General features: G+C 38.7%; 1 protein-coding gene across 1 annotated transcript in view; it reads left to right on the top strand.

Moving 5' to 3' along the window:
* Nucleotides 1–26,474, top strand: part of KIAA0319L (KIAA0319 like) — a 336,519-nt gene that overhangs the window by 144,390 nt on the left and 165,655 nt on the right. The window contains exon 5 of the mRNA XM_053706996.1: nt 9,547–9,781. Within this exon, the coding sequence (XP_053562971.1) occupies nt 9,547–9,781 (235 nt within the window). The remainder of the gene's footprint in view (nt 1–9,546; nt 9,782–26,474) is intronic.

The raw sequence follows: 26,474 nt of genomic DNA, 5'->3' as shown, positions 1-26,474 counted from the left end.
GGGATTATGCATTGAATTATCATATTTTTTCTTACCTCAAAAATTTGACTTTTTTCCCTGTGGGCTGTTAGGCTCGCGGGGGCTGAAAATGCTTCATTTTATTGCGTCATTCTTGGCGCGGACTTTTTTGGCGCAAAAATTCTTTTCCGTTTCCGGCGTCATACGTGTCGCCGGAAGTTGCGTCATTTTTTGACGTTATTTTGCGTCAAAGATGTCGGCGTTCCGGATGTGGCGTCATTTTTGGCGCCAAAAGCATTTAGGCGCCAAATAATGTGGGCGTCTTTTTTGGCGCTAAAAAATATGGGCGTCATTTTTGTCTCCACATTATTTAAGTCTCATTATTTATTGCTTCTGGTTGCTAGAAGCTTGTTCACTGGCATTTTTTTCCCATTCCTGAAACTGTCATTTAAGGAATTTGATCAATTTTGCTTTATATGTTGTTTTTTTCTTTTACATATTGCAAGATGTTCCACGTTGCAACTGAGTCAGAAGATACTACAGGAAAATCACTGCACAGTGCTGGAGCTACCAAGCTAAGTCTGCTATAAACTTTTGGTATCTGTTTTCTCCAGCTGTTATTTGTATTGCATGTCATGTCAAACTTATTAATGCAGATAAAATTTCCTTTAGTACTGTTACATTACCTGTTGCTGTCCGTCAACATCTAATTTTCAGAGTGTTCCTGATAACATAAGAGATTTTATTTTTTAAATCCATTAAGAAGGCTATGTCTGTTATTTCTCCTTCTAGTATACATAAAAGTCTTTTAAAACTTCTCTTTTTTTCAGATGAATTTTTAAATGAACATCATCATTCTGATACTGATAATGGTTCTTCTGGTTCAGAGGTTTCTGTCTCAGAGGTTGATGCTGATAAATCTTTGTATTTGTTCAAGATGGAATTTATTCGTTCTTTACTTAAAGAAGTGTTATTTGCATTAGAAATAGAGGATTCTGGTCCTCTTGATACTAAATGTAAACGTTTAAATAAGGTTTTTAAATCTCCTGTAGTTATTCCAGAAGTGTTTTATCTCCCTGATGCTATTTCTGAAGTAATTTCCAGGGAATGGAATAATTTGGGTAATTTATTTACTCCTTCTAGACGTTTAAGCAAATTATATCCTGTGCCATCTGACAGATTAGAGTTTTTTGGGACAAAAATCCCTAAGGTTATGGGGCTGTCTCTACTCCTGCTAATGTACTACTATTCCTATGGCAGATAGTACTTCATTTAAGGATCCTTTAGATAGGAAAATTGAATCTTTTCTAAGAAAAGCTTACTTATGTTCAGGTAATCTTCTTAGACCTGCTATATTTTTAGCGGATGTTGCTGCAGCTTCAACTTTTTGGTTAGAAGCTTTAGCGCAACAAGTAACAGATCATAATTTTATAGCATTATTATTATTCTATAACATGCTAATAATTTTATTGGTGATACCATCTTTTGATATCATTAGAGTTGATGTCAGGTATATGTCTCTAGCTATTTTAGCTAGAAAAGCTTTATGGATTAAACTTGGAATGCTGACATGTCTTCTAAGTCAACTTTGCTTTCCCTTTCTTTCCAGGGTAAATAATCATTTCGTTCCTTTCCTCACAACAAGGAACAAAAGCCTGATCCTTCATCCTCAGGAGCGGTATCAGTTTGGAAACTATTTCCAGTTTGGAATATATCCAAGCCTTATAGAAACCTATAGCCAGCTCCTAAGTATCTATGAAGGTGCGGCCCTTATTCCAGCTCAGCTGGTATGGGGCAGATTACGTTTTCTTCAAAGAAATTTGGATCAATTCCGTTCTTAATCTCTGGTTTCAGAAACATTGTTTCAGAAAGGTACAGAATTGGCTTCAAGTTAAGGCCTCCTGCTAAGAGATTCTTTTCTTTCCCGTGTCCCAGTTGACACAGCAAGGCTCAGCATTTCTGAAATGTGTTTCAGATCTAGAGTTGGCTGGAGTATTTATGCCAGTTCCAGTTCTGGAACAGGGGCTGGGGTTTTATTTTATCTCTTCATTGTACCAAAGAAGGTCAATTCCTTCAGACCAGTTCTGGATCTATCATTATTGAATCGTTATGTTAGGATACCAACATTCAAGATGGTTACTGTAGGACTATCCTGCCTTTTGTTTAGCAAGGGCATTATATGTCTACAATAGATTTACAGGATGTGTATCTGCATATTCCGATTCATCCAGATCACTTTTAGTGTCTGAGATTCTCTTTTTAGACAAGCATTACCAGTTTTGTGGCTCTACTGTTTGGCCTAGCCTCAGTTCCAAGAATTTTTTTCAAAGGTTCTCGGTGCCCCTCTTTCTGTAATCAGAGAATAGGGTTTTGGTATTTCCTTATTTGGACGATATCTTGGTACTTGCTCAGTCTTCTCATTTTCGAAGAATCTCATACAAATCGACTTGTGTTGTTTCTTCAAGTTCATGGTTGGAGGATCAATTTACCAATCGGTTCATTGATTCCTCAGACAAGGGTAACCTTTTTAGGTTTCTAGATAAATTCAGTGTCTATGACTCTGTCCTTGTCAGACAAGAGAAGTTTAACATTGATATCAGCTTGTCAAAACCTTCAGTCACAATCATTCCCTTTGGTAGCCTTATGCATGGAAATGTTGGGTCTTAGGACTGCCGCATCAGATGCGATCTCCTTTGCTCGTTTTCACATGCGACCTCTTCAGCTCTGTATGCTGAACCAATGGTGCAGGGATTACTCAAAGATATCTCAATTAATATCTTTAAACCGATTTTACGACACTCTCTGACATGGTGGATAGATCACCATCGTTTAGTTCAGGGGGCTTCTTTGTTCTTCCGACCTGGACTATAATCTCAACAGATACAAGTCTTACAGGTTGGGGAGCTGTGTGGGGGTATCTGAAGGCACAAGGGGTTTGGGAATCTCAGGAGGTGAGATTTCCGATCAATATTTTGGAACTCCGTGCAATTTTCAGAGCTCTTCAGTCTTGGCCTCTTCTGAAGAGAGAGTTGTTCATTGTTTTCAGATAAGATAATGTCACAACTATGGCATACATCAATCATCAAGGAGGGACTCACAGTCCTCTGGCTATGAAAGAAGTATCTCAAATTTTGGTTTGGGCGGAATCCAGCTCCTGTCTAATCTCTGCGGTTTTTATCCCAGGTATGGACAATTGGAAAGAGGATTATCTCAGTCGCCAAACGTTGCATCCGGGCGAATGGTCTCTTCACCCAGAGGTATTTCTTCAGATTGTTCAAATGTGGGAACTTCCAGAAATAAATCTGATGGCTTCTCATCTAAACAAGAAACTTCCCAGGTATCTGTCCAGATCCCGGGATCCTCAGGCGGAGGCAGTGGATGCATTTTCACTTCCTTGGAAGTATCATCCTGCCTATATCTTTCCGCCTCTAGTTCTTCTTCCAAGAGTAATCTCCAAGATTCTGAAGGAATGCTCGTTTGTTCTGCTGGTAGCTCCGGCATGGCCTCACAGGTTTTGGTATGCGGATCCTGTCCGGATGGCCTCTTGCCAACCGTGGACTCTTCCGTTAAGACCAGACCTTTTGTCTCAAGGTCCTTTTTTCCATCAGGATCTGAAATCCTTAAATTTAAAGGTATGGAGATTGAACGCTTGATTCTTGGTCAAAGAGGTTTCTCTGACTCTGTGATTCATACTATGTTACAGGCTCGTAAATCTGTATCCAGAGAGATATATTATAGAGTCTGGAAGACTTATATTTCTTGGTGTCTTTCTCATCATTTTTCTTGGCATTCTTTTAGAATACCGAGAATATTACAATTTCTTCAGGATGGTTTAGATAAGGGTTTGTCCGCAAGTTCCTTGAAAGGTCAAATCTCTGCTCTTTCTGTTCTTTTTCACAGAAAGATTGCTATTCTTCCTGATATTCATTGTTTTGTACAAGCTTTGGTTCGTATAAAGCCTGTCATTAAGTCAATTTCTCCTCCTTGGAGTTTGAATTTGGTTCTGGGGGCTCTTCAAGCTCCTCCATTTGAACCTATGCATTCATTGGATATTAAATTACTTTCTTGGAAAGTTTTGTTCCTTTTGGCCATCTCTTCTGCCAGAAGAGTTTCTGAATTATCTGCTCTTTCTTGTGAGTCTCCTTTTCTGATTCTTCATCAGGATAAGGCGGTGTTGCGAACTTCTTTTGAATTTTTACCTAAAGTTGTGAATTCCAACAACATTAGTAGAGAAATTGTGGTTCCTTCATTATGTCCTAATCCTAAGAATTCTAAGGAGAAATCGTTGCATTCTTTGGATGTTGTTAGAGCTTTGAAATATTATGTTGAAGCTACGAAATCTTTCTGTAAGACTTCTAGTCTATTTGTTATCTTTTCCGGTTCTAGGAAAGGCCAGAAAGCTTCTGCCATTTCTTTGGCATCTTGGTTGAAATCTTTAATTCATCTTGCCTATGTTGAGTCGGGTAAAATTCCGCCTCAGAGAATTACAGCTCATTCTACTAGGTCAGTATCTACTTCCTGGGCGTTTAGGAATGAAGCTTCGGTTGACCAGATCTGCAAAGCAGCAACTTGGTCCTCTTTGCATACTTTTACTAAATTCTACCATTTTGATGTATTTTCTTCTTCTGAAGCAGTTTTTGGTAGAAAAGTTCTTCAGGCAGCGGTTTCAGTTTGAATCTTCTGCTTATGTTTTTTGTTAAACTTTATTTTGGGTGTGGATTATTTTCAGCAGGAATTGGCTGTCTTTATTTTATCCCTCCCTCTCTAGTGACTCTTGTGTGGAAAGATCCACATCTTGGGTAGTCATTATCCCATACGTCACTAGCTCATGGACTCTTGTTAATTACATGAAAGAAAACATAATTTATGTAAGAACTTACCTGATAAATTCATTTCTTTCATATTAACAAGAGTCCATGAGGCCCACCCTTTTTTGTGGTGGTTATGATTTTTTTGTATAAAGCACAATTATTCCAATTCCTTATTTTATATGCTTCGCACTTTTTTTCTTATCACCCCACTTCTTGGCTATTCGTTAAACTGATTTGTGGGTGTGGTGAGGGGTGTATTTATAGGCATTTTAAGGTTTGGGAAACTTTGCCCCTCCTGGTAGGAATGTATATCCCATACGTCACTAGCTCATGGACTCTTGTTAATATGAAAGAAATGAATTTATCAGGTAAGTTCTTACATAAATTATGTTTTTCTAACTTTGACCCCCAAAATCTGTTACACAGCTACAACCACCAAAAAACACCCATGCTAAATAGTTTCTAAATTTTGTCCTGAGTTTAGAAATACCCACTGTTTACATTTTCTTTGCATTTTTTTTGCAAGTTATAGGGCAATAAGTACAAGTAGCACTTTGCTATTTCCAAACCATTTTCCCCCAAAAAATTAGTGATAGTTACATTGTAACACTGATATCTGTCAGGAATCCCTAAATAACCCTTCACGTGTATATATTTATTTTTTAGTAGACAACCCAAAGTATTGATCTAGGCCCATTTTGGTATATTTCATGCCACCATTTGACCGCCAAATGCGATCAAATAAAAAAAAATTGTTCACTTTTTCACAAACTTTTTCACAAACTTTAGGTTTCTCACTGAAATTATTTACAAACAGCTTGTGCAATTATGGCATAAATGGTTGTAAATGCTTCTCTGGGATCCCCTTTGTTCAGAAATAGCAGACATTTGTGGCTTTGGCATTACTTTTTGTTTAATAGAAGGCTACACACCACACTTGTATTATGCCCAGCAGTGAAGGGGTTAATTAGATAACTTGTAGGTTAATTTTGGCTTTAGTGTAGAGATCAACCTCCTACCTGACACATCCCACACCCTGATCCCTCTCAAATAGCCTTCCCTCCCCCATCATACAATTGTTACCGCCATCTTATAGGGACATGAATCCCCAAAGTTTATTTCATGATTTTAATTTGCTTCCTCCTCTTGTTATGCTTTGCAGAAAGCTTTATCTAGGAAACCTCAGAAGCAGCATTGGCTCACCCATGTGTTCATTTAGAAACCAGTAGTGCATTGCTGCTTCTTAAACATAGCATAACAAGAGAATGAATCAAATTTGATCATAGAAGTAAACTGGAAAGTTGTTTAAAATTGTATGTTCTACCTAAATCATGAAAGAAAAATATTGGGTTTCATGTGTCCCTTTAAGTACTGGCAGAAAGTATATATATATATATATATATATATATATATATATATATATATATATATATATATATATATATATATATATATATATGTATGTATATGTATGTGTGTGTATATATATATATATATATATATATGTATATATATATATATATATATATGTATATATATATATATATATATATATATATATATATATGTATATATATATATATATGTATGTATATATGTATATATATATATATATATATGTATGTATATATATATATATGTATGTATATATATATATATGTATGTGTATATATGTGTATGTATGTGTATATATATATATATATATATATATATATATATATATATATATTGTTTTTGCTGTGTAGGTTCCTCCCTAACCCCCCAACCTCCACGATCCCCCCCCCAACAGCTCTCTTAAAGGGACATTAATCCCAAAATGTTTATTTCATTATTCAGATAGAGAATATAATTTTAAACAAAATTCCAATTTACTTCTATATCTAATTTTCTTCATTTTTTAGATTTCCTTTGTTTAAGACATAGCAATGCACATGGGTGAGCCAATCTCATGAGGCATTTATGTGCAGCAACCAATCTGCATCTGCTGAGCCTATCTAGATATGCTTTCAAGCAAAAGATATCAAGAGAATGAAGCAAAATAGATAATAGAAGTAAATTAGAAAGTTGTTTAAAATTACATGTTCTTTCTAAATTATGAAAGAAAAAAATTGGGTTTAATGTCCCTTTAAGCTTCCACAATTCCCTTTTGTTGCCATCTAAGGTACTGGAAGCTGTCTGCCAGTACCCAGTTTCTAATTAAATTTGCTCATTTTTTTTTTTTTTTTTTTTTTATAACCCCCTTTTTCCGTAGTGTAGCTGCCCCCCCTCAATATCCTCCCCCTCCTAGATCAATTTCCCAACAATTATTCCCCACTCCTTAATAACCACACTCCCTCTCCCTCCTTCCCTGTGCACTTTACCGGTCTACCTCTGAGCACTCCCAGAACAGCGGTCGGAACTACTTCAGCGATGGGCCGCTCACCCGCCTCCCTGCTATAGCTCCCACCCACCAACGATTGGCACCATCGCTGGCCGATGTAGAGAGGGTCACAGAGTGGCTCACTCTGCATCAGTGGCTTAAAAAGCATACTGCAGGATGCCTCAATATCGAGGCATCACTGCAATACCCTGAAAGCCAGAGGCGTAACTAGAAACCACAGGGCCCAGGTGCAAGAATCTAAGAAGGGTCCCCCCACAAAAAAAGTGAATTTGATACATATCTTTTTTTTTTTGTTTTGTTTTTTCATTTAACACAGAAAAAAAATGTGAATCAGATTACGTCTGAAAAGGGAGGTACCCTGTGCCCACAGTCTGTGAGATGGTCTGACCCCCTATTACTGTATATAGTGACACTGTTTAACCCACCAGTACTGTATATAGTGAGTCAGTGACACAGTCTGTAATCTGCCGGTGAGATGGCTGGCCTGACGCTACCCGCCCCAGTACTTTTATAAAGTGACCACAGTAGTCTGACATGGTCCAGACCCCCGTACTGTATATAGTGGTACTTTATAGACTGACAATGTTTACCCCCTGCCCCCTTTGCTGTAGTAAAAAAAGGTCTGTAACTTGCTGGTTCCACAAACATACACACACACATACATGCATAAATACACACACAGTCACATACATACATACACACACACACCCTGTAGTCAGAGACACTAGTGAAGCATCATGTCACACTCACATGATAACAGTGCAGCCAGTGGCAGGTCAACGTTTTTTATTGTAAAAAAAAATGTATTAATTTTTTTTTTTTTTTTAAGCTGGGCCCCCAAGTCACAATTGCGACCTCTGCACCCAATGTAGTTTCATCCCTGCTGAAAGCGTCTGGAAGCAATAAGGAGCTCTTCCAACGCTTGAAACCCCAGAGGATGTGCCAGGCACATCCTTGGTCGTTAAGGGGTTAAAGGGACAGTAAAGTAAAAATTAAAGACATTTTTCTACATTTTTCTCTTTTTTCAAATTTTTTCACTTTGAACCATTTTTGGACACATTTTGTTATTACTCATCACTCATATCAGATAAAGTGGAAGTTTATTTTGTATTTGGTCATCACAGAGAGACTTGTACTTTTATTCTATTTATTTATTTTATCACTAGGGAATCACAATATTTAGTGTGGATACGCACGTATACCATTTGAGACACCTTACCCAAATAGTGTGTATGATTCTCTACTTTTATGTCTATTTTTATTTGATGTAAAAAATCCCCTCTTGACCTAAGAGGGAAGCATTGTATCTTATATCTCTAGTCAACCATAGACTGGCCTCACCAATGTGATTTTATCTACGTTTTTAACGTTTTTTAATGTTTTACTTGTAATAGGAATATATTGTGTGTACGTTATCATTTTTATATCTATGATACATGGATCCATGAATGTTTTTTTCGTATGACTGGTCATATATATATATTTTTTTTAGCTGTTAATATATTGTATAATAAAATCTGTGATAACTATTTACATTAGTTACTTGATTTAGATACATTCTACCATTTGTGTACTAATCATTTACTAGTTTAACATTTCGATATCCTTCGCCCACTTTGAGGCGCTCCTTAGATCCTACACCCATTCTTACTATATCCAAGATATACTAGGTATCTTTATTTTAGGGAGCTTGAAGGAAATATACAGAGAGGGCGCTGTGAGACACCCCCTTTTTTCAAATTTAATGATAAGTCAATTGGAAAGTTTTTTAAAATTGCATGCCCTATCTGAATCATGAAAGTTTAATTTTGACTAGACTGTCCCTTTAATTTTCTTGTTCTTTGTTGATGAGATATCTAGATAGGCAGCAAGCACATGTCTGAAACACTACATGACAGGAAATAGTGCTGCCATCCAGTGCTCTTGCTAATGTATAACACTGTTAGAAAACTGCTGCCAAATAGTATTGCAGACACGTGCACACTCCTGAGCTTACCTTCCTGCTTTTCTATAAAGGATAACAAGAAAACAAAGAAAATTTGATAATAGAAGTAAATTAGAAAGTTGCTTAAAATTGTATTTTCTATCTGAATCAGGTAAGAAAAATGTTGGGTTTTATGTCCCTTTAAAAAACAAACAAAACAAAAAAAACAGTTGTAGCGAACAAGTCAAGAAATCTCTCTCACATATTATGTTTACTTATTGAAAGACTGCAGAAAAATCTTGAAATTACAAGGTGCTTACTGCCCCTTTAAATGTTGGCTTTAAAGGTCTCCACCGATTTAATAGTGACATATGTACTGCTCATCTGTTGCAGCATATTGAATTTTAAATAATAAAATTTGCTTTTACATCTGTTATCTGGTTTAATTGCTTTTATGTTTATTGTATATCCAGCCTGGAAAAAACATACTGATACCAACTGCACTGCCAGCCACTTCTGGCCCAGCCACCGATAAGGAGCCCACTGCGACGCATGACAATGTCACAGAATCATTACCTCTCGATGGTCCTCCAGCAACAGAAAAACCGAAACGTGACAGCATGATCCCATTAACACCTTTGTCACTGCCTCTAAACACCAGCACCCAACCCACTCCAATACCCACCAGTACCAGCTCCACGCCAATAGGTAAACATTAAACTTAAATCATATTTATTTACTTTGCCCATTTATTCAATTGGTAAAATAATTATATGAGGTTTGTGAGTTGCATCATTTATTTTTCATGCCATATTGAAATCAACAAACCAAGAAATAAAATGGATCAGCAATGGTTTACTTGGTCCTTTTAAAGGAATTTCTTAATGTAATATATATATATATATATATATATATATATATATATATATATATATATATATATACATATATATATATATATTCTTTATTTTCTTAATTAAAGGGGCAGTCAACACAAAAATTATTATTTAAAAAGATAGATAATGCCTTTACTACCCATTCATCAGCTTTGCACAACCAACATTGTTATATTAATATTCTTTATAACCTTTAAACCTCAATATTTCTGCCTGTTTCTAAGCCACTTAATACAGCCTCTTAATCGCATGCTTTTTTATTGGCTTTTCACAACAGGGGAGTGCTAGCTCATGTGAGCCATATAGATACCATTGTGCTCACACCCATGGGTTGTGCACAACACAGCACTAATTGGCTTACATGCAAGTCAATAGAAAATAAATACAAAGTCATGTGATTAGGTGGTTGTCAGAAGAGGCTTAGATACAAGGTAATCACAGAGGTAATATGTATATTAATATAACCATGTTTTCTGTGCAAAACTGGGGAATGGGTAATAAAGGGATTATCTATCTTTTTAAACAATTTTTTTTTTAAAGTTGATTGTCCCTTTAAATTATAAATATTCATTTTTTTTAAATTTATTTTACTTATGTGTTTAATCCTCTTAAAAGGGACTAAAGTTCTGCTCCTGTGCAGCTACAGATAAGGATACGTCTGGGAGGCCAATCAAAAGCAGGCATATATGTGTATGCTCCAGTCACCGGCAGTATTCTTATCTAGAGTTGTAAGGAGTTATTCCAGGAGTGCAACTTTGTCTAAGTGTTTAACTCTTTGGAAAGGATCTTGTTTAAAGCACAATTTTCAGATGAGTTTTACAACAAAAGGAAGCAAAATGAATAATGAATCTTCATTGCAATGTTTTCCTTTAATAAGTAAACATTTTATACGTTGTTAAGTGTTTATTTTAATTGCGCTGTAATATTTAAGAGATCATTAACAATGTTATTTCTATTGGGTGGAATTCAAGAGAATATGGATATTTATTAGTTGACATCTTTGAAGAAAAAAAAAAGTGTACTAAATAGATTTTTACATGACGTTACTTTGAGATTTGCGTCATTGTTGTTGGTGTGAAACCGGTGCTAAAGTGGACTGCAGGAAATTCTGCAAAACAAAAATAGTAAAATAATAATATCAGGTTTCTGGCTTTTGTGAGCACAATATTTACGTTTCCATGCTCATTATTGGTTTATCTGATCTGATGGACAGGCGCATGCTCACACCCACAGTCAACGTTTCAAATGTCTGCTCAGATTGTTGTGTAATCTTTGTTCTTCGGGCAAGTTGTTGGTTTGGTTATTTATTTAAAAAAAAAGTTCTTCTGGGCATCAAGTTATATGATGCCTTTGTCATTGTGTGTAATTTAGGTCTTAAAGGGACAGTAAAGTCAAAATTTAAACTTTCATGATTCAGATAGAACAACTTTCCAATGTAATTCTGATATCGAATTTTCTTTGATCTTTTGGTATCTTTTGTTGAAAAAAGCTCAGGAGTATACATTTGTCTGGAGCACTATAAGGCAACAGTTTTGCAAGAGTTATTCGTTTGCAAAAGCACACAATGGCAGCACTATTTCCTGCCACATAGTGCTCTAGAATCCTACTTGGGTATCTCTTCAACAAAGAATATCATAGGAATGAAGCAAAATTGATAATGGAAGTAAATTTGAAACTTAAAAATTGTATGTTCTGTCTGAATATAAATACTTTTTTTGGTTTAATATCCCTTCAAAGTATGTGAAGAGGGCCACGAGCCAATCCTGAGGTGTTGTTTCAAATGAAACTTCACAATGAAAGGCCCAGGAAGCTTCACCATCTCACATAAAATCAATCTGGACCTTAAAAGGAATGTACTTCCCTGACCTTCTTTTTTTACTTCTGTTATCAAATATACTTTATTCTCTTGGTATCTTTTATTGAAGAGCAAAACTAGGTAGGCTCATAAGAGCTCAGGAGTGTGCACATGTCTTTAATACTCCATGGAAGCAGTGTTTCTCCAACATTGGTGTGTCCGGTCCACGGCGTCATCCTTACTTGTGGGAATATCTCTTCCCCAACAGGAAATGGCAAAGAGTCCCAGCAAAGCTGGCCATATAGTCCCTCCTAGGCTCCGCCCACCCCAGTCATTCTCTTTGCCGTTGCACAGGCAACATCTCCACGGAGATGGTTAAGAGTTTTTTGGTGTTTAAATGTAGTTTTTATTCTTCTATCAAGTGTTTGTTATTTTAAAATAGTGCTGGTATGTACTATTTACTCTGAAACAGAAAAGGATGAAGATTTCTGTTTGTGAGAGGAAGATGATTTTAGCAGACAGTAACTAAAATCGATTGCTGTTTCCACATAGGACTGTTGAGATGAAGTAACTTCAGTTAGGGGAAACAGTTAGCAGACTTTTCTGCTTAAGGTATGACTAGCCATATTTCTAACAAGACCATGTAATGCTGGAAGGCTGTCATTTCCCCTCATGGGGACCGGTAAGCCATTTTCTTAGTCAAGCAAACAGAATAAAGGGCTTAATATGGGCTATAAAACTGGTAGACACTTTTATGGGCTAAATCGATTGCTTTATTTGGGCATTTTATACAGGTTTATGCTGATAATTCTCATTTATAAACTTGGGGAACGTTTTTTTAACGGCAGGCACTATGTTAGACACCTTTTCCAGTCAGGGGGGCCTTCCCAGTTGTAGGCTGAGCCTCATTTTCGCGCCATTACTGCGCAGTTGTTTTTTGAGAGCAAGACATGCAGATGCATGTGTGAGGATCTGAAAGTAGCTGGAAAAGTTTCTAGAAGGCGTCACTTGGTATCGTATTCCCCTCTGGGCTTGGTTAGGTCACAGCAAAGGCTATAGCTGGGACTGTATAGGGGTTACATTTGTAAACGGCTCCGGTTCCGTTATTTTAAGGATTAAAGCTCTGAAAATTGGTGTGCAATACTCTTAATGCTTTAAGACACTGTGGTGAAATTTTGGTAATTTTTGAACAATTCCTTCATACTTTTTCACATATTCAGTAATAAAGTGTTTTCTGTTTAAAATTTAAAGAGACAGTAACGGTTTTGTTTTAAAACGTTTTTTGTGCTTTATTGACAAGTTTAAGCCTGTTTAACATGTCTGTGCCTTCGGATAAGCTATGTTCTATATGTATGAAAGCAAATGTGTCTCCCCATTTAAATTTGTGTGATAATTGTGCCATAGTGTCCAAACAAAGTAAGGACAGTACTGCCACAGATAATGAAATTGCCCAAGATGATTCCTCAGATGAGGGGAGTAAACATGATACTACATCATCTCCTACTGTGTCTACACCAGTTTTGCCCACGCAGGAGGCCCTTAGTACATCTAGCGCGCCAATGCTTATTACCATGCAACAATTGACGGCTGTAATGGATAACTCCATAGCAAATATTTTATCCAAAATGCCTACATATCAGAGAAAGCGCGATTGCTCTGTTTTAAACACTGAAGAGCAGGAGGGCGCTGATGATAATTGTTCTGTCATACCCTCACACCAATCTGAAGGGGCCATGAGGGAGGTTTTGTCAGATGGGGAAATTTCAGATTCAGGAAAAATTTCTCAACAAGCTGAACCTGATGTTGTGACATTTAAATTTAAATTAGAACATCTCCGCGCACTGCTTAAGGAGGTGTTATCTACTCTGGATGATTGTGACAACTTGGTCATTCCAGAGAAATTATGCAAGATGACAAGTTCCTAGAGGTTCCGGTGCACCCCGACGCTTTTCCTATACCCAAGCGGGTGGCGGACATAGTGTATAAGGAGTGGGAGAAGCCCGGCATACCTTTTGTTCCCCCTCCTATATTTAAGAAATTATTTCCTATGGTCGACCCCAGAAAGGACTTATGGCAGACAGTCCCTAAGGTCGAGGGGGCAGTTTCTACTCTAAACAAGCGCACTACTATTCCTATCGAGGATTGTTGTGCTTTCAAAGATCCTATGGATAAAAAATTGGAGGGTTTGCTTAAAAATATTTTTGTACAGCAAGGTTACCTTCTACAACCCATTTCGTGCATTGTTCCTGTCACTACAGCAGCGTGGTTCTGGTTCGAGGAACTAGAAAAGTCGCTCAGTAGAGAGACTCCATATGAGGAGGTTATGGTTAAGGAGTTCAGGCACTTAAGTTGGCTAACTCTTTTATTTTAGATGCCGCTTTGCAATTAGCTAGATTAGCGGCGAAAAATTCAGGGTTTGCAATCGTGGCGCGCAGAGCGCTTTGGCTAAAGTCTTGGTCAGCGGATGTGTCATCCAAGACAAAATTGCTTAACATCCCTTTCAAAGGTAAAACTCTATTTGGACCAGAATTGAAAGAGATTATCTCAGACATCACTGGGGGAAAGGGCCACGCCCTTCCACAAGATAGGCCTTTCAAGGCCAAGAATAAGTCTAATTTTCGTTCCTTTCGCAATTTCAGGAACGGACCGGCCTCTAATTCTGCATCCTCTAAGCAAGAGGGTAATGTCTCACAACCCAAACCAGCCTGGAAACCGATGCAAGGCTGGAACAAGGGTAAGCAGGCCAAGAAGCCTGGTGCTGCTAACAAAACAGCATGAAGGAGTAGCCCCCGATCCGGGACCGGATCTAGTAGGGGGCAGACTCTCTCTCGTTGCTCAGGCTTGGGCAAGAGATGTTCAGGATCCCTGGGCACTAGAAATTGTTTCTCAGGGTTATCTTCTGGAATTCAGGGAACTACGCCCAAGGGGAAGGTTCCACATGTCTCACTTATCCTTAAACCAAATAAAGAGACAGGCGTTCTTACATTGTGTAGAAGACCTGTTAAAGATGGGAGTGATACACCCAGTTCCACTAAAGGAACAAGGAATGGGATTTTATTCAAATCTGTTCGTAGTTCCCAAAAAAGAGGGAACTTTCAGACCAATTTTGGACTTGAAGATCCTAAACAAATTTCTCAGGGTACCATCGTTCAAGATGGAAACCATTCGAATGATTCTACCCACTATCCAGGAAGGTCAATTTATGACTACCGTGGATCTAAAGGATGCGTACCTACATATTCCTATCCACAAAGAACATCATCAGTTCCTAAGGTTCGCCTTTCTGGACAAACATTACCAGTTTGTGGCCCTCCCATTCGGGTTAGCCACTGCTCCAAGGATTTTCACAAAGATACTAGGGTCCCTTCTAGCGGTTCTAAGACCGAGGGGCATTGCAGTAGTACCTTACTTGGACGACATTCTAATACAAGCGTCGTCTCTGTCAAAAGCAAAGGCTCGTACAGACATCGTTCTGGCCTTTCTCAGATCACACGGATGGAAGGTGAACATAGAAAAAAGTTCTCTGTCTCCGTCAACAAGAGTTCCCTTGTTGGGAACAATAATAGATTCCTTAGAAATGAGGATTTTTCTGACAGAGGTCAGAAAGTCAAAACTTCTAAGTGCTTGTCAAGTTCTTCATTCTGTTCCACGTCCTTCCATAGCGCAGTGCATGGAAGTAGTAGGGTTGATGGTTGCAGCAATGGACATAGTTCCTTTTGCACGAATTCATCTAAGACCATTACAACTGTGCATGCTCAAACAGTGGAATGGGGACTATACAGACTTGTCTCCAATGATTCAAGTAGATCAGAAGACCAGAGATTCACTCCGTTGGTGGCTGACCCTGGACCATCTATCCCAGGGAATGAGCTTCCGCAGACCAGAGTGGGTCATTGTCACGACCGACGCCAGTCTAGTGGGCTGGGGTGCGGTCTGGGAATCCCTGAAAGCTCAGGGACTATGGTCTCGGGAAGAGTCTCTTCTCCCGATAAAGATTCTGGAACTAAGAGCGATCTTCAATGCTCTCAGGGCTTGGCCTCAGCTAGCAAAGGCCAGATTCATAAGATTCCAATCAGACAACATGACGACTGTTGCGTATATCAATCATCAGGGGGGAACAAGGAGTTCCCTGGCGATGAAAGAAGTGACCAAAATAATTCAATGGGCGGAGGATCACTCCTGCCACCTATCTGCGATCCACATCCCAGGTGTGGAAAACTGGGAAGCGGATTATCTGAGTCGTCAGACATTCCATCCGGGGGAGTGGGAACTCCACCCGGAGATCTTTGCCCAACTAACTCAATTATGGGGCATTCCAGACATGGATCTGATGGCGTCTCGTCAGAACTTCAAGGTTCCTTGCTACGGGTCCAGATCCAGGGATCCCAAGGCGACTCTAGTAGATGCACTAGTAGCACCTTGGACCTTCAACCTAGCTTATGTATTTCCACCGTTTCCTCTCATTCCCAGGCTGGTAGCCAGGATCAAACAGGAGAGGGCCTCGGTGATCTTGATAGCTCCTGCGTGGCCACGCAGGACTTGGTATGCAGACCTGGTGAATATGTCATCGGTTCCACCATGGAAGCTACCTTTGAGACAGGACCTTCTTGTTCAGGGTCCATTCGAACATCCAAATCTGGTCTCCCTCCAGCTGACGGCTTGGAGATTGAACGCTTGATTCTATCAAAGCGTGGGTTTTCAGATTCTGTGATAGATACTCTGGTTCAGGCCAGAAAACCGGTAACTAGAAAGATTTACCATAAAATATGGAAAAGATATATCTGTTGGTGTGAATCCAAAGGATTCCCATGGAATAAGATAAAAATTCCTAAGATTCTCTCCTTTCTACAAGAAGGTTTGGAGAAAGGATTATCTGCAAGTTCTCTAAAGGGACAGATCTCTGCTTTATCTGTCTTACTACACAAAAGACTGGCAGCTGTGCCAGAAGTTCAAGCATTTGTTCAGGCTCTGGTTAGGATCAAGCCTGTTTACAGACCTTTGACTACTCCCTGGAGTCTAAATCTAGTTCTTTCAGTTCTTCAAAGGGTTCCGTTTGAACCTTTACATTCCATAGATATTAAGTTACTATCTTGGAAAGTTTTGTTTTTGGTTGCTATTTCTTCTGCTAGAAGAGTTTCAGAGTTATCTGCTCTGCAGTGTTCTCCGCCCTATCTGGTGTTCCATGCAGATAAGGTGGTTTTGCGTACTAAGCCTGGTTTTCTTCCAAAGGTTGTTTCTAACAAGAATATTAACCAGGAGATAGTTGTACCTTCTTTATGTCCGAATCCAGTTTCAAAGAAGGAACGTTTGTTACACAATTTGGACGTAGTCCGTGCTCTAAAATTCTATTTAGAGGCTACAAAAGATTTCAGACAAACATCTTCTTTGTTTGTTGTCTATTCTGGTAAAAGGAGAGGTCAAAAAGCGACTTCTACCTCTCTTTCCTTTTGGCTTAAAAGCATCATCCGATTGGCTTATGAGACTGCCGGACGGCAGCCTCCTGAAAGAATCACAGCTGACTCCACTAGGGCTGTGGCTTCCACATGGGCCTTCAAGAACGAGGCTTCTGTTGACCAGATATGTAAGGCAGCGACTTGGTCTTCACTGCACACTTTTGCCAAATTTTACAAATTTGATACTTTTGCTTCTTCGGAGGCTATTTTTGGGAGAAAGGTTTTGCAAGCCGTGGTGCCTTCCGTTTAGGTAACCTGATTTGCTCCCTCCCTTCATCCGTGTCCTAAAGCTTTGGTATTGGTTCCCACAAGTAAGGATGACGCAGTGGACCGGACACACCAATGTTAGAGAAAACAGAATTTATTCTTACCTGATAAATTACTTTCTCCAACGGTGTGTCCGGTCCACGGCCCGCCCTGGTTTTTTAATCAGGTCTGATTAATTATTTTCTCTAACTACAGTCACCACGGTACCATATGGTTTCTCCTATATTTTTCCTCCTGTCCGTCGGTCGAATGACTGGGGTGTGCGGAGCCTAGGAGGGACTATGTGGCCAGCTTTGCTGGGACTCTTTGCCATTTCCTGTTGGGGAAGAGATATTCCCACAAGTAAGGATGACGCTGTGGACCGGACACACCGTTGGAGAAAGTAATTTATCAGGTAAGCATAAATTCTGTTTTTTGCAACATTGTATAACAAATCTACAAATAATGTTGAGAACTAAAGACACACGAACACTCACTCAACTCTTATGAGCCTGCCTAGTTTTACTCTTCAATAAAAGATACCAAGAGAATAAAGCATATTTGATAACAGAAGTAAATTGGAAAATTGTTTAAAATCGCATGCTCTATACTGTCTTTTTTTTTTTTTAAGTATTTTTATTGAGATTCAAAATAAGTATACATAGCATAACCATGCACACAAAATATCTATTGACAATATATTTCTTTAAACATCAGTAGAAATAGGTGTACATAGCACATCCATGCATACAAAATATATATTAACAATATGTCTCCTTAATCCTTTTAAGAAAAAGCAAATCTAGTTAAACATAAGACAAGAATACAGTATATTATAGTTGCATATGGTGAATCTCAAGTTTTCCATTTTTAATCAACAAATTCAATAATATTACCTTGGTAAATTAACCTCCTTAAACTATAGAGACTACTGGTGGGACTCATCAAATTGGACATTGACTGTATAGAGGAGGGTATAATACTCATGGTAGACAAAAAAATATAATTAATAGTAGTATTGCTCTGGGAGGGGACTGTAAATGTAAAGTTAGACTAAAATGCCTATTATATCAGTTTAGGGGTAAGTTACTAGGATATAATTTCCAAGCTTTACAACATAAGCCAGGAACGGGGGACTGATCAAATTATAGGCCACAATAACTGTAACCTTTATAGTTAAAACCCAGTGGAGTTATGGCAGAATAATGTTTCAGTATCAGTGGGATATAATTAAGGTTGGTATCCTAGGGAGAGAATATTAGTAGTACTCCCCATCCATTCTCGAATCTTTAATAAAGAAGGTAGCATACCCATTAGGTAATTTCAACATATGGTATACCTACTAAACAGATAAAATATCATAAGAGAAATACAGAATAGCATGCTATGTGTATCTTATATAGGTAAACATATCCTGGGAAAACATAGCTAGCGATAGGTACAAGGATACATTATGTATTTTATATTACAGCCCTGTTAAGCTCTTTAGAGAAACCCCCATGGAACTATCAAGCGTTATCAAAGCTTTACAGAATCATGATAATGATTCAGCCGTTCCTACCCATATAGATAAAAGCGTAGTGTTATATCATTTTAAAATATAAGTCTAAGGCAGGTGGAGTTTTCCACTTTATAGGGGTCCCTATGATTCAATTAGATTTAAATCCATGCTGCGCCATCTCGGCTGCATATGGCACAGCAACATTCCTATCACTATCAGGAATCGTTTCAATACATGCACTTCCTGCCAGGAATAACCCCGACATATATATAAGTAAACATATGTTATAAGGTGATATATAAGTATGTGATATGTTTTAAGGTGCTCCCTATAAATTGAGAACCACACAATTAGCCAGTCTTGTATAGCTGCAGCAGTGCAAATAGGTCAACCAATCTTCCCCAAACCGTAAAAAACACAACAATTGGGACCCATCGTATAAACCATTATGTAACCTAAAACTAGATATATGAATGCCTATGGGTAGGATAAATAACATATATATAACAGTATTGACAATAACATATCAGAAAAAAATATGTGTCTGTAGGGATTCATAATAGTATTGTGTGAATAGATAGCGGTGTTCTTATGAGCCTCTCACATCTTCAGGTAACCCTTCATTATACAAGACTGAATAGATTTCCTCAATTCTAGCATATTAAACAGCACCGGTAAATTCAAAGCTAGCATGCTATGTTGGTGTATTCCAGTTGAATCCTGCAAGAGTCTAATCAAGCAACCAGCCGTACTATAGGTATACAAGAATTCCATATTATGATATACATATCTAACTCAACACAAAAATAACATACAGTAGCTAATTGGTATCCTAGCAAGAAAAGTGTTTTAGGGACAGCTTCAACATATGGAGCTATGAGCTATGGAGATATATAGTACAGAAATATCACATATAAGGAGATCTCATGTCTAACCTACTCCAGAACGAATAAAGAGCTGTGGAGAACAGCTCACCAAACTTTTTGTTAGTGAATCCATTTCTTTTACAAGATACAATGAATCCACGGATTTCATCCTTACTTGTGGGATATCGCCTCCTGGTCAGCAGGAGGAGGCAAAGAGCTCCACAGCAGAGCTGCATAAATAGCTCCTCCCTTCCCTCCCAACCCAGTCATTCTCTTTACCTGCGTTAGTGATAGGAAGAGGTAAAGTGAGGTGTTAGTTTGAATTCTTCAATCAAGAGTTTTTTATTTTTAAATGGTGCCAAAGTGTACTATTTTACTATAGGGCGGCCTCTGGAGTGATAGCCTTTTTGGCTATGGGAACTGGTGGAGTTTTAGCTTCAATACGCCTCCCATACTTGTGCTGCTCTTCTGTATATGGTCTTAGAGAACGTTAACTAAGACCCTTCTGTCTTCACAGGACCTCAGGAGGAAGAGTGGACCTCTTGACACTATGAGATTATCATGCTGTTCCTCAGCATGGAGGTAAGTGCAGTCTTTTATTCTGGGGCTCTGCAGCATATCTCAGAACCGATTGTACTCTGCCTTTGATATTGGCTATGGGCCTAAGGGCTTCCCTTGGACAGTATGTAGGTTCTCATTAGCTAGAAAGAATGAGAACCGACATACTGCTTATTATCCAGACACTCTGGCATTTTAGAATTTAGCCTAGAAGCGCTGGGACATTTATGTGGGTATGTACCTGATCTGTAACAGGCTTGCTATATTAAATTTATTTAATATATGAGATGGCTGACGCTGGGGGTGGTGCTGGAGTTGGGGAAGTGTTTTACTGAACTCCGGTACATGGCGGTACTGTACTTATTTTTCCCGGGGTTGTTTGAGGTTTTTCTGCCCACGAGGGGCGGGGCTTAGTGTTTGCGCGCTTAGCCATGCAGTTTCTAAACTCGGCTGAGTTCCGGTATGGCAGCGTCTCCCCACGGCTCCTAAGCCCGCTTGTTGTCATATCTTTCAAGCGATCTTAGGTGCGCCGTCCTAGAGGAGATAAGATTGGTCACGTGGAGGCAGGTAGGAGCTGCAGCAGAGCTGCGGCGGGGTGACTGTTTTATTTTTCTGGAATACCAGTGTGATTTTATAAGGCTCACGTACAGGGAGTGTGGGATCTAAATATCAACAGTTTTCTCTCTGCCTATTTATATATCGGGCTTCAATTCAGAAGGTTGTTTTTTCTTAAAGACACAGTACACCAAATGTTTTTATTATTCATAGTTCATCGGACTGATTTTTACACTATATTATCAGTTTTTTGACCAAGCTTGCCTTTGCTTATGTTATCATGGATGACATTGAACAAAGTACATGTCCTATGTGTTTATATGCCATTGTGGAACCCCCTGTTACGCTTTGTCCCTCATGTATTGAAAGGGCCTTACAGTGTAAAGAACAAATTTTCTTTAATAAAGATGTATCTAAGGAATGTTCTCAGACTGATGAGATTCAGGGTATGCCGCAACTTTCTTCCCAGCCTTTAACGCCTGCTCAAGCAACGCCGTGTTCTTCAACTGCGTCTGCTTCATTTACTCTACAGGATATGGCTGCAGTTATGTCATCCACTCTTTCAGAAGTTTTATCTAAGTTACCAGTTTTGCAAGGCAAATGCAGTAGGAAAGAGGCCCAGGTGGTCCATGTGACTTCTGATGCTTTGATGGCGATCTCCGATGTACCCTCCCAGGGCTCTGAATTGGGGGGTGTGGAGGCTCTGTCTGAAGGGGAACTGTCTGACTCAGGTAGTGCATTACCCCAGACAGATTCGGAAGTGATGTCCTTCAGATTTAAGCTTGAACACCTCCGCCTGTTACTACGGGAGGTTTTGATGACTCTGGACGACTGTGACTCTATTGTGGTCCCTCCAGAGAAACTGAGTAAGATGGACAGATATTTGGAGGTCCCTTCTTTTTCTGACGTTTTTCCGGTTCCTAAGATAATCTCGGAAATTATTACTAGGGAATGGGAAAGACCGGGTATCCCGTTCTCCCCTTCTCCTATGTTTAAGAAAATGTACCCTATAGCTGACACCATGCGGGATTCTTGGCAGACGATCCCTAAGGTGGAGGGAGCTATCTCTACCCTAACTAAGCGTACGACTATCTCTATTGAGGACAGTTGTGCTTTCAAAGACCCCATGGATAAGAAGTTGGAGGGTCTTCTTAAAAAACTTTATGTTCATTAAGGGTTTTTATTGCAACCGACGGCCTGCATTGTAACAGTCACAACTGCGGCTGCTTTTTGGTTTGACACTCTAGAAGAGTCTCTTAGGACTGAAACTTCTTTAGAGGAAATACAAGATAGAATTAAGGCCCTTAAGCTGGCTAATTCTTTTATTACGGATACCTCCTTTCAGATCACCAAATTGGCGGCTAAGAATTCAGGATTCTCCATCTTAGCATGAAGAGCCTTATGGTTAAAATCTTGGTCTGCGGATGTGTCCTCAAAATCTAAGCTCTTGGCTATTCCTTTCAAGGGAAAGACCCTGTTCGGGCCTGACTTGAAGGAGATAATTTCTGACATTACGGGAGGTATGGGTCACCTCCTCCCTTAAGATAAAACATCTAAGCAAAGGGGACGACAGAGTAATTTTCGTTCCTTTCGAAATTTCAAGGGAATCCCCTTTTCATCTTCCGCTAAACAGGAAGGGAATTTTTCTCAAGCTAAGTCCACCTGGAGACCCAACCAGCCTTGGAACAAGGGTAAACAACCCAAGAAGCCTGCTGCTGCTCCCAAGACAGCATGAACGGGCGGCCCCCGATCCGGGACCAGATCTAGTAGGGGGCAGACTTTCTCTTTTTGTCCAGGCTTGGATAAGAGACGTTCAGGATCCCTGGACACTAGAAATCGTGTCTCAAGGGTAAAATTCCTTCCCCAGAGGAAGGTTTCTTCTTTCACGATTGTCTGTCGACCAGATAAAAAGAGAGGCGTTCTTCGCTGTGTAAGAGATCTCTCCTCCATGGGAGTAATATGCCCCGTTCCAATATAGGAACAGGGGCAGGGGTTTTACTCAAATCTCTTTGTAGTTCCCAAAAAAGAGGGAACGTTCTGACCTATTTTAGACCTCAAAAGTCTGAACAAGTTTCTCAGAGTTCCATCCTTCAAGATGGAAACTGTTCGCCCCATTCTTCCATTGATCCAGGAGGGTCAATATATGACTACCGTGGATCTAAAGGATGCATATCTACATGTTCCTATACAAAAAGATTATCACAAGTTCCTCCGTTTTGCCTTCCTGGACAAACATTTTCAGTTTGTGGCTCTTCCTTGGCTCTTCCTTTCAGACTGGCCACAGCACCCAGAATTTTCACAAAGGTTCTGGGGTCTCTGCTGGCGGTTTTCAGGCCACGGGGCATTGCAGTGGCGCCCTATCTGGACGATATTCTGATCCAGGCGCCATCTTACCAGTTAACGCAGTCTCATACCGACACTCTTAAGAGTAAAAACAACGTTTCCTGTCATTAAGGGCTTAAAGTGAATGTAAAGTTTCATCAACTAGTGCCCGGTTTTTAAAAATACTATTAAAAACAGGTTTAGGCAATGCTTCCCCCGGGGGGAAGCAGTGATTGGATGATGCCGGAATCGTCATTGCTGACGTAGGAAGAGGCTTGCGACGGGCTGGAGTGGCTTTCAAGACGAAGAGGTAAGTATTTTTACAAATATGGTGCAATGCAAAGTTTTCATTATAGTATTTTTAAAAACCGGGCACTTTACATTCACTTTAACACAGAACAGTCCAATAAAATTAAACTTTAGCGAACAACTGTGTTGCTGTCATAAGTGACCACTGGAAATGTCAAGAGGAGTATTGGTTGTGTCAAAGCCAGCAAAGGATCATTACAAAATAGTTGATCCTTAATCAAAGTGATTGTTTGTTAGGTTATGTCTTTGCTGTATTACTGTAGTTACAAATGATGTTAGATATTTGAAAGAGGTTTCTGTTGCATTTTAAAGGATAATTGGATAAATAACAAGTGCATAATAAAGTTTCAAGCTACTTCCATTTGTCCCTGCCCCCTTTATCACATGACAGCCATAAGCCAATCACAAACACATACACATATATACTGTGAACTTTTTCACATGTTCAGTAGGAGCTGGTGTGCATATATAAAGATTGTGTACCATTTGAGAAATCGGACAGTTAATTAAAATTTTATGTTTTATTTGATTTATGAAAGTTTAAAGGGACACCATACCTATTTTTTTGTGATTCAGATAGATCATACCATTTTAAACAACTTTCCATTTGCTTCTTTGATCTACTTTGCTTTGTTTTCTTGGTATCCTTTGTTGAAAATAAATGCATACCTAGGTAGGCATGGAGCTAGCTGCTGATTGGCGGCTGCTCATATATACCTTATGTAATTGACTTACCAATGTGTTCAGCTAGCTCCCAGTAGTGCATTGCTGCTCATTCAAGAAAGGATACCATGAGAATGACTGTCCCTTTAATTATTTGCCCTTTAAACATGTACTATGACTTTTCTTTCTACCAATTGTGAGGAAGATTTTTGCTTAAAAATAATAAAGTCAAGAAAAATGATAGTTTCTTCTCTGAATGTTGTATTTTTAATATATATATATATATATATATATATATATATATATATAAGGCATGTGTCCATTACCAACGCAAACACACTTTAGACACAGTTGAACAGCTGTGTTGAGAATACAATAAACCAGTGTCAAGCGCTCTTCTGCCTGAGCTTCCATAATGCATCTCTGCCCCAGTACGCAGGAAACCTCTGTCAGCAGGTTCAAAGCAATGCATTTTCAGACACCAGAAGGCTTCAGGTTAGAGAGAACAATTTATCTAGAGGGTCTTCCTTTTAGATAGCAGGTGCAGTAAAGGGGGGGGGGAGGAGTCATTATCTTTGATTTATACCTCCTGATGGTTTGAGTCTTCCCAGGGAGCTAACAATGCTTCTCCGTTCTTTCACATCCCTGGCCTGAGGTCACCCTGGCAGCACAAAATTACCATTCAGTCTTAACTTTTTATTGTCTCATCTCCCAAATGATTTCTATTGTCCTCTTAATATAAGTGCGTCTCTCTTGTTCTCCAAGACATCAGAAAGTATTCCCCTGACTTTTTCTTTATTCTGTTGCCAGAACCACAAATTGAAAAAAGTCTTTCTATCTCTCTCAATTTAATTTTTGCAGACCTTCGTTTTATTTATTTTTTCCTTCCTTTTCCTGTGTCTTTTGTAATGCCCCATGAGAACACCTGGTTATGATTAATATTTTTTTATTTTTTTTTGCAAATATAGACATTTTCAGAACTTTTGTAATATACAGACAAAAGTATTTTTTTTGTGTGTTGATTATAAATAATTTACTATTTTAATATTTGCAAAAGGTCCAGTAACTTAGCACAACTTTAGAGTAGTGTGAAAATCACAGGGACATTCTAAAGCAAACATGATATGCCCTAATTACTAACCCTAGCTAACTGTTTTTAAAGGGACATAAAACCCCCAAAAATGTGTCATGATTCAGATAGAGTGTAAAATTTATAAAGTTTTCCAATATACTTCTCTTGATATCGTTTGTTGATAAGCAGGTAGGAAGGTGTAGGATAGGAGTGTGCATGTGACTGGTACAATATATGGCAGCAGTTTTATAGCCATTACCCATTTGCAAGAACAGTGGGGGGCAGCAGTGTTTCTTGTCATTTACTTAAAGTTTCCTCAGCTGTTTAAAACTAGTGTACAGTTTTATTGTCTATAAAACAATGGGAGCTGCCATGTTGTAACTTAGGTTACCTTCTCTGCTGTGGCCAATTAGGGACAGTTATAAATAAGTCACTAGAGTGTGCAGCCAATGGCTTCGTGGAATATAAGTGTTCTGCACTTCCATTTCCAACAGGAACTGAAAAGCTCACAATTTCAGAATGGAATAACAGGAAAAGGGGACAAAATAAATAATGAAAGTATATTGCAGAGTTTTATTTATATACATATATATATATATATATATATATTTATATATATATATATATATATTTATATACATATATATATATATATATATATATATTATATAGTATGTGTATATGTATGTGTATATATATATATATATCACTATTGACACAAGTCCAGTGAGTGCGGATCTTTACTATATTGGATACAATTTTTTTTTTCCTGGCAGTTGCTGTTTTCTTTTTTAAGACTCACCTCCTGGTCAGCAGGAGGAGGCAAAGAGCACCACAACAAGCTGTTAAATAGCTCCTCCTTTCCCTCCCACCCTAGTCATTCTCTTTGCCTACGTTAGTGATAGGAACAGGTAAAGTGAGGTGTTAGATTACATTCTTCAATCATGAGTTTATTATTTTTAAAGTAGTACAAGATTGTGCTGCTTTGTTCTAGGGTGTAGCCGTAGTCCATATCAGTCTCTTCAGTAGAGCTTTGGTGGCTTTAGAGCAATGGGAACTTGTGGGACATAATTCTCACTGCGCCTCCCATATACTGATGCTGCCCTTGCACTGAAAACCTGAGGGATTTTACTCAGGACTTTCGTTTATTTACAGGTCCATAGGA

The sequence above is a fragment of the Bombina bombina genome, chromosome 3 (genome assembly GCF_027579735.1).
Source record: "Bombina bombina isolate aBomBom1 chromosome 3, aBomBom1.pri, whole genome shotgun sequence".
Classification (NCBI taxonomy): Eukaryota; Metazoa; Chordata; class Amphibia; order Anura; family Bombinatoridae; genus Bombina; species Bombina bombina.
Note: the sequence above shows the minus strand (reverse complement) of the source record. Positions and strands in the feature narration are given on the sequence as shown.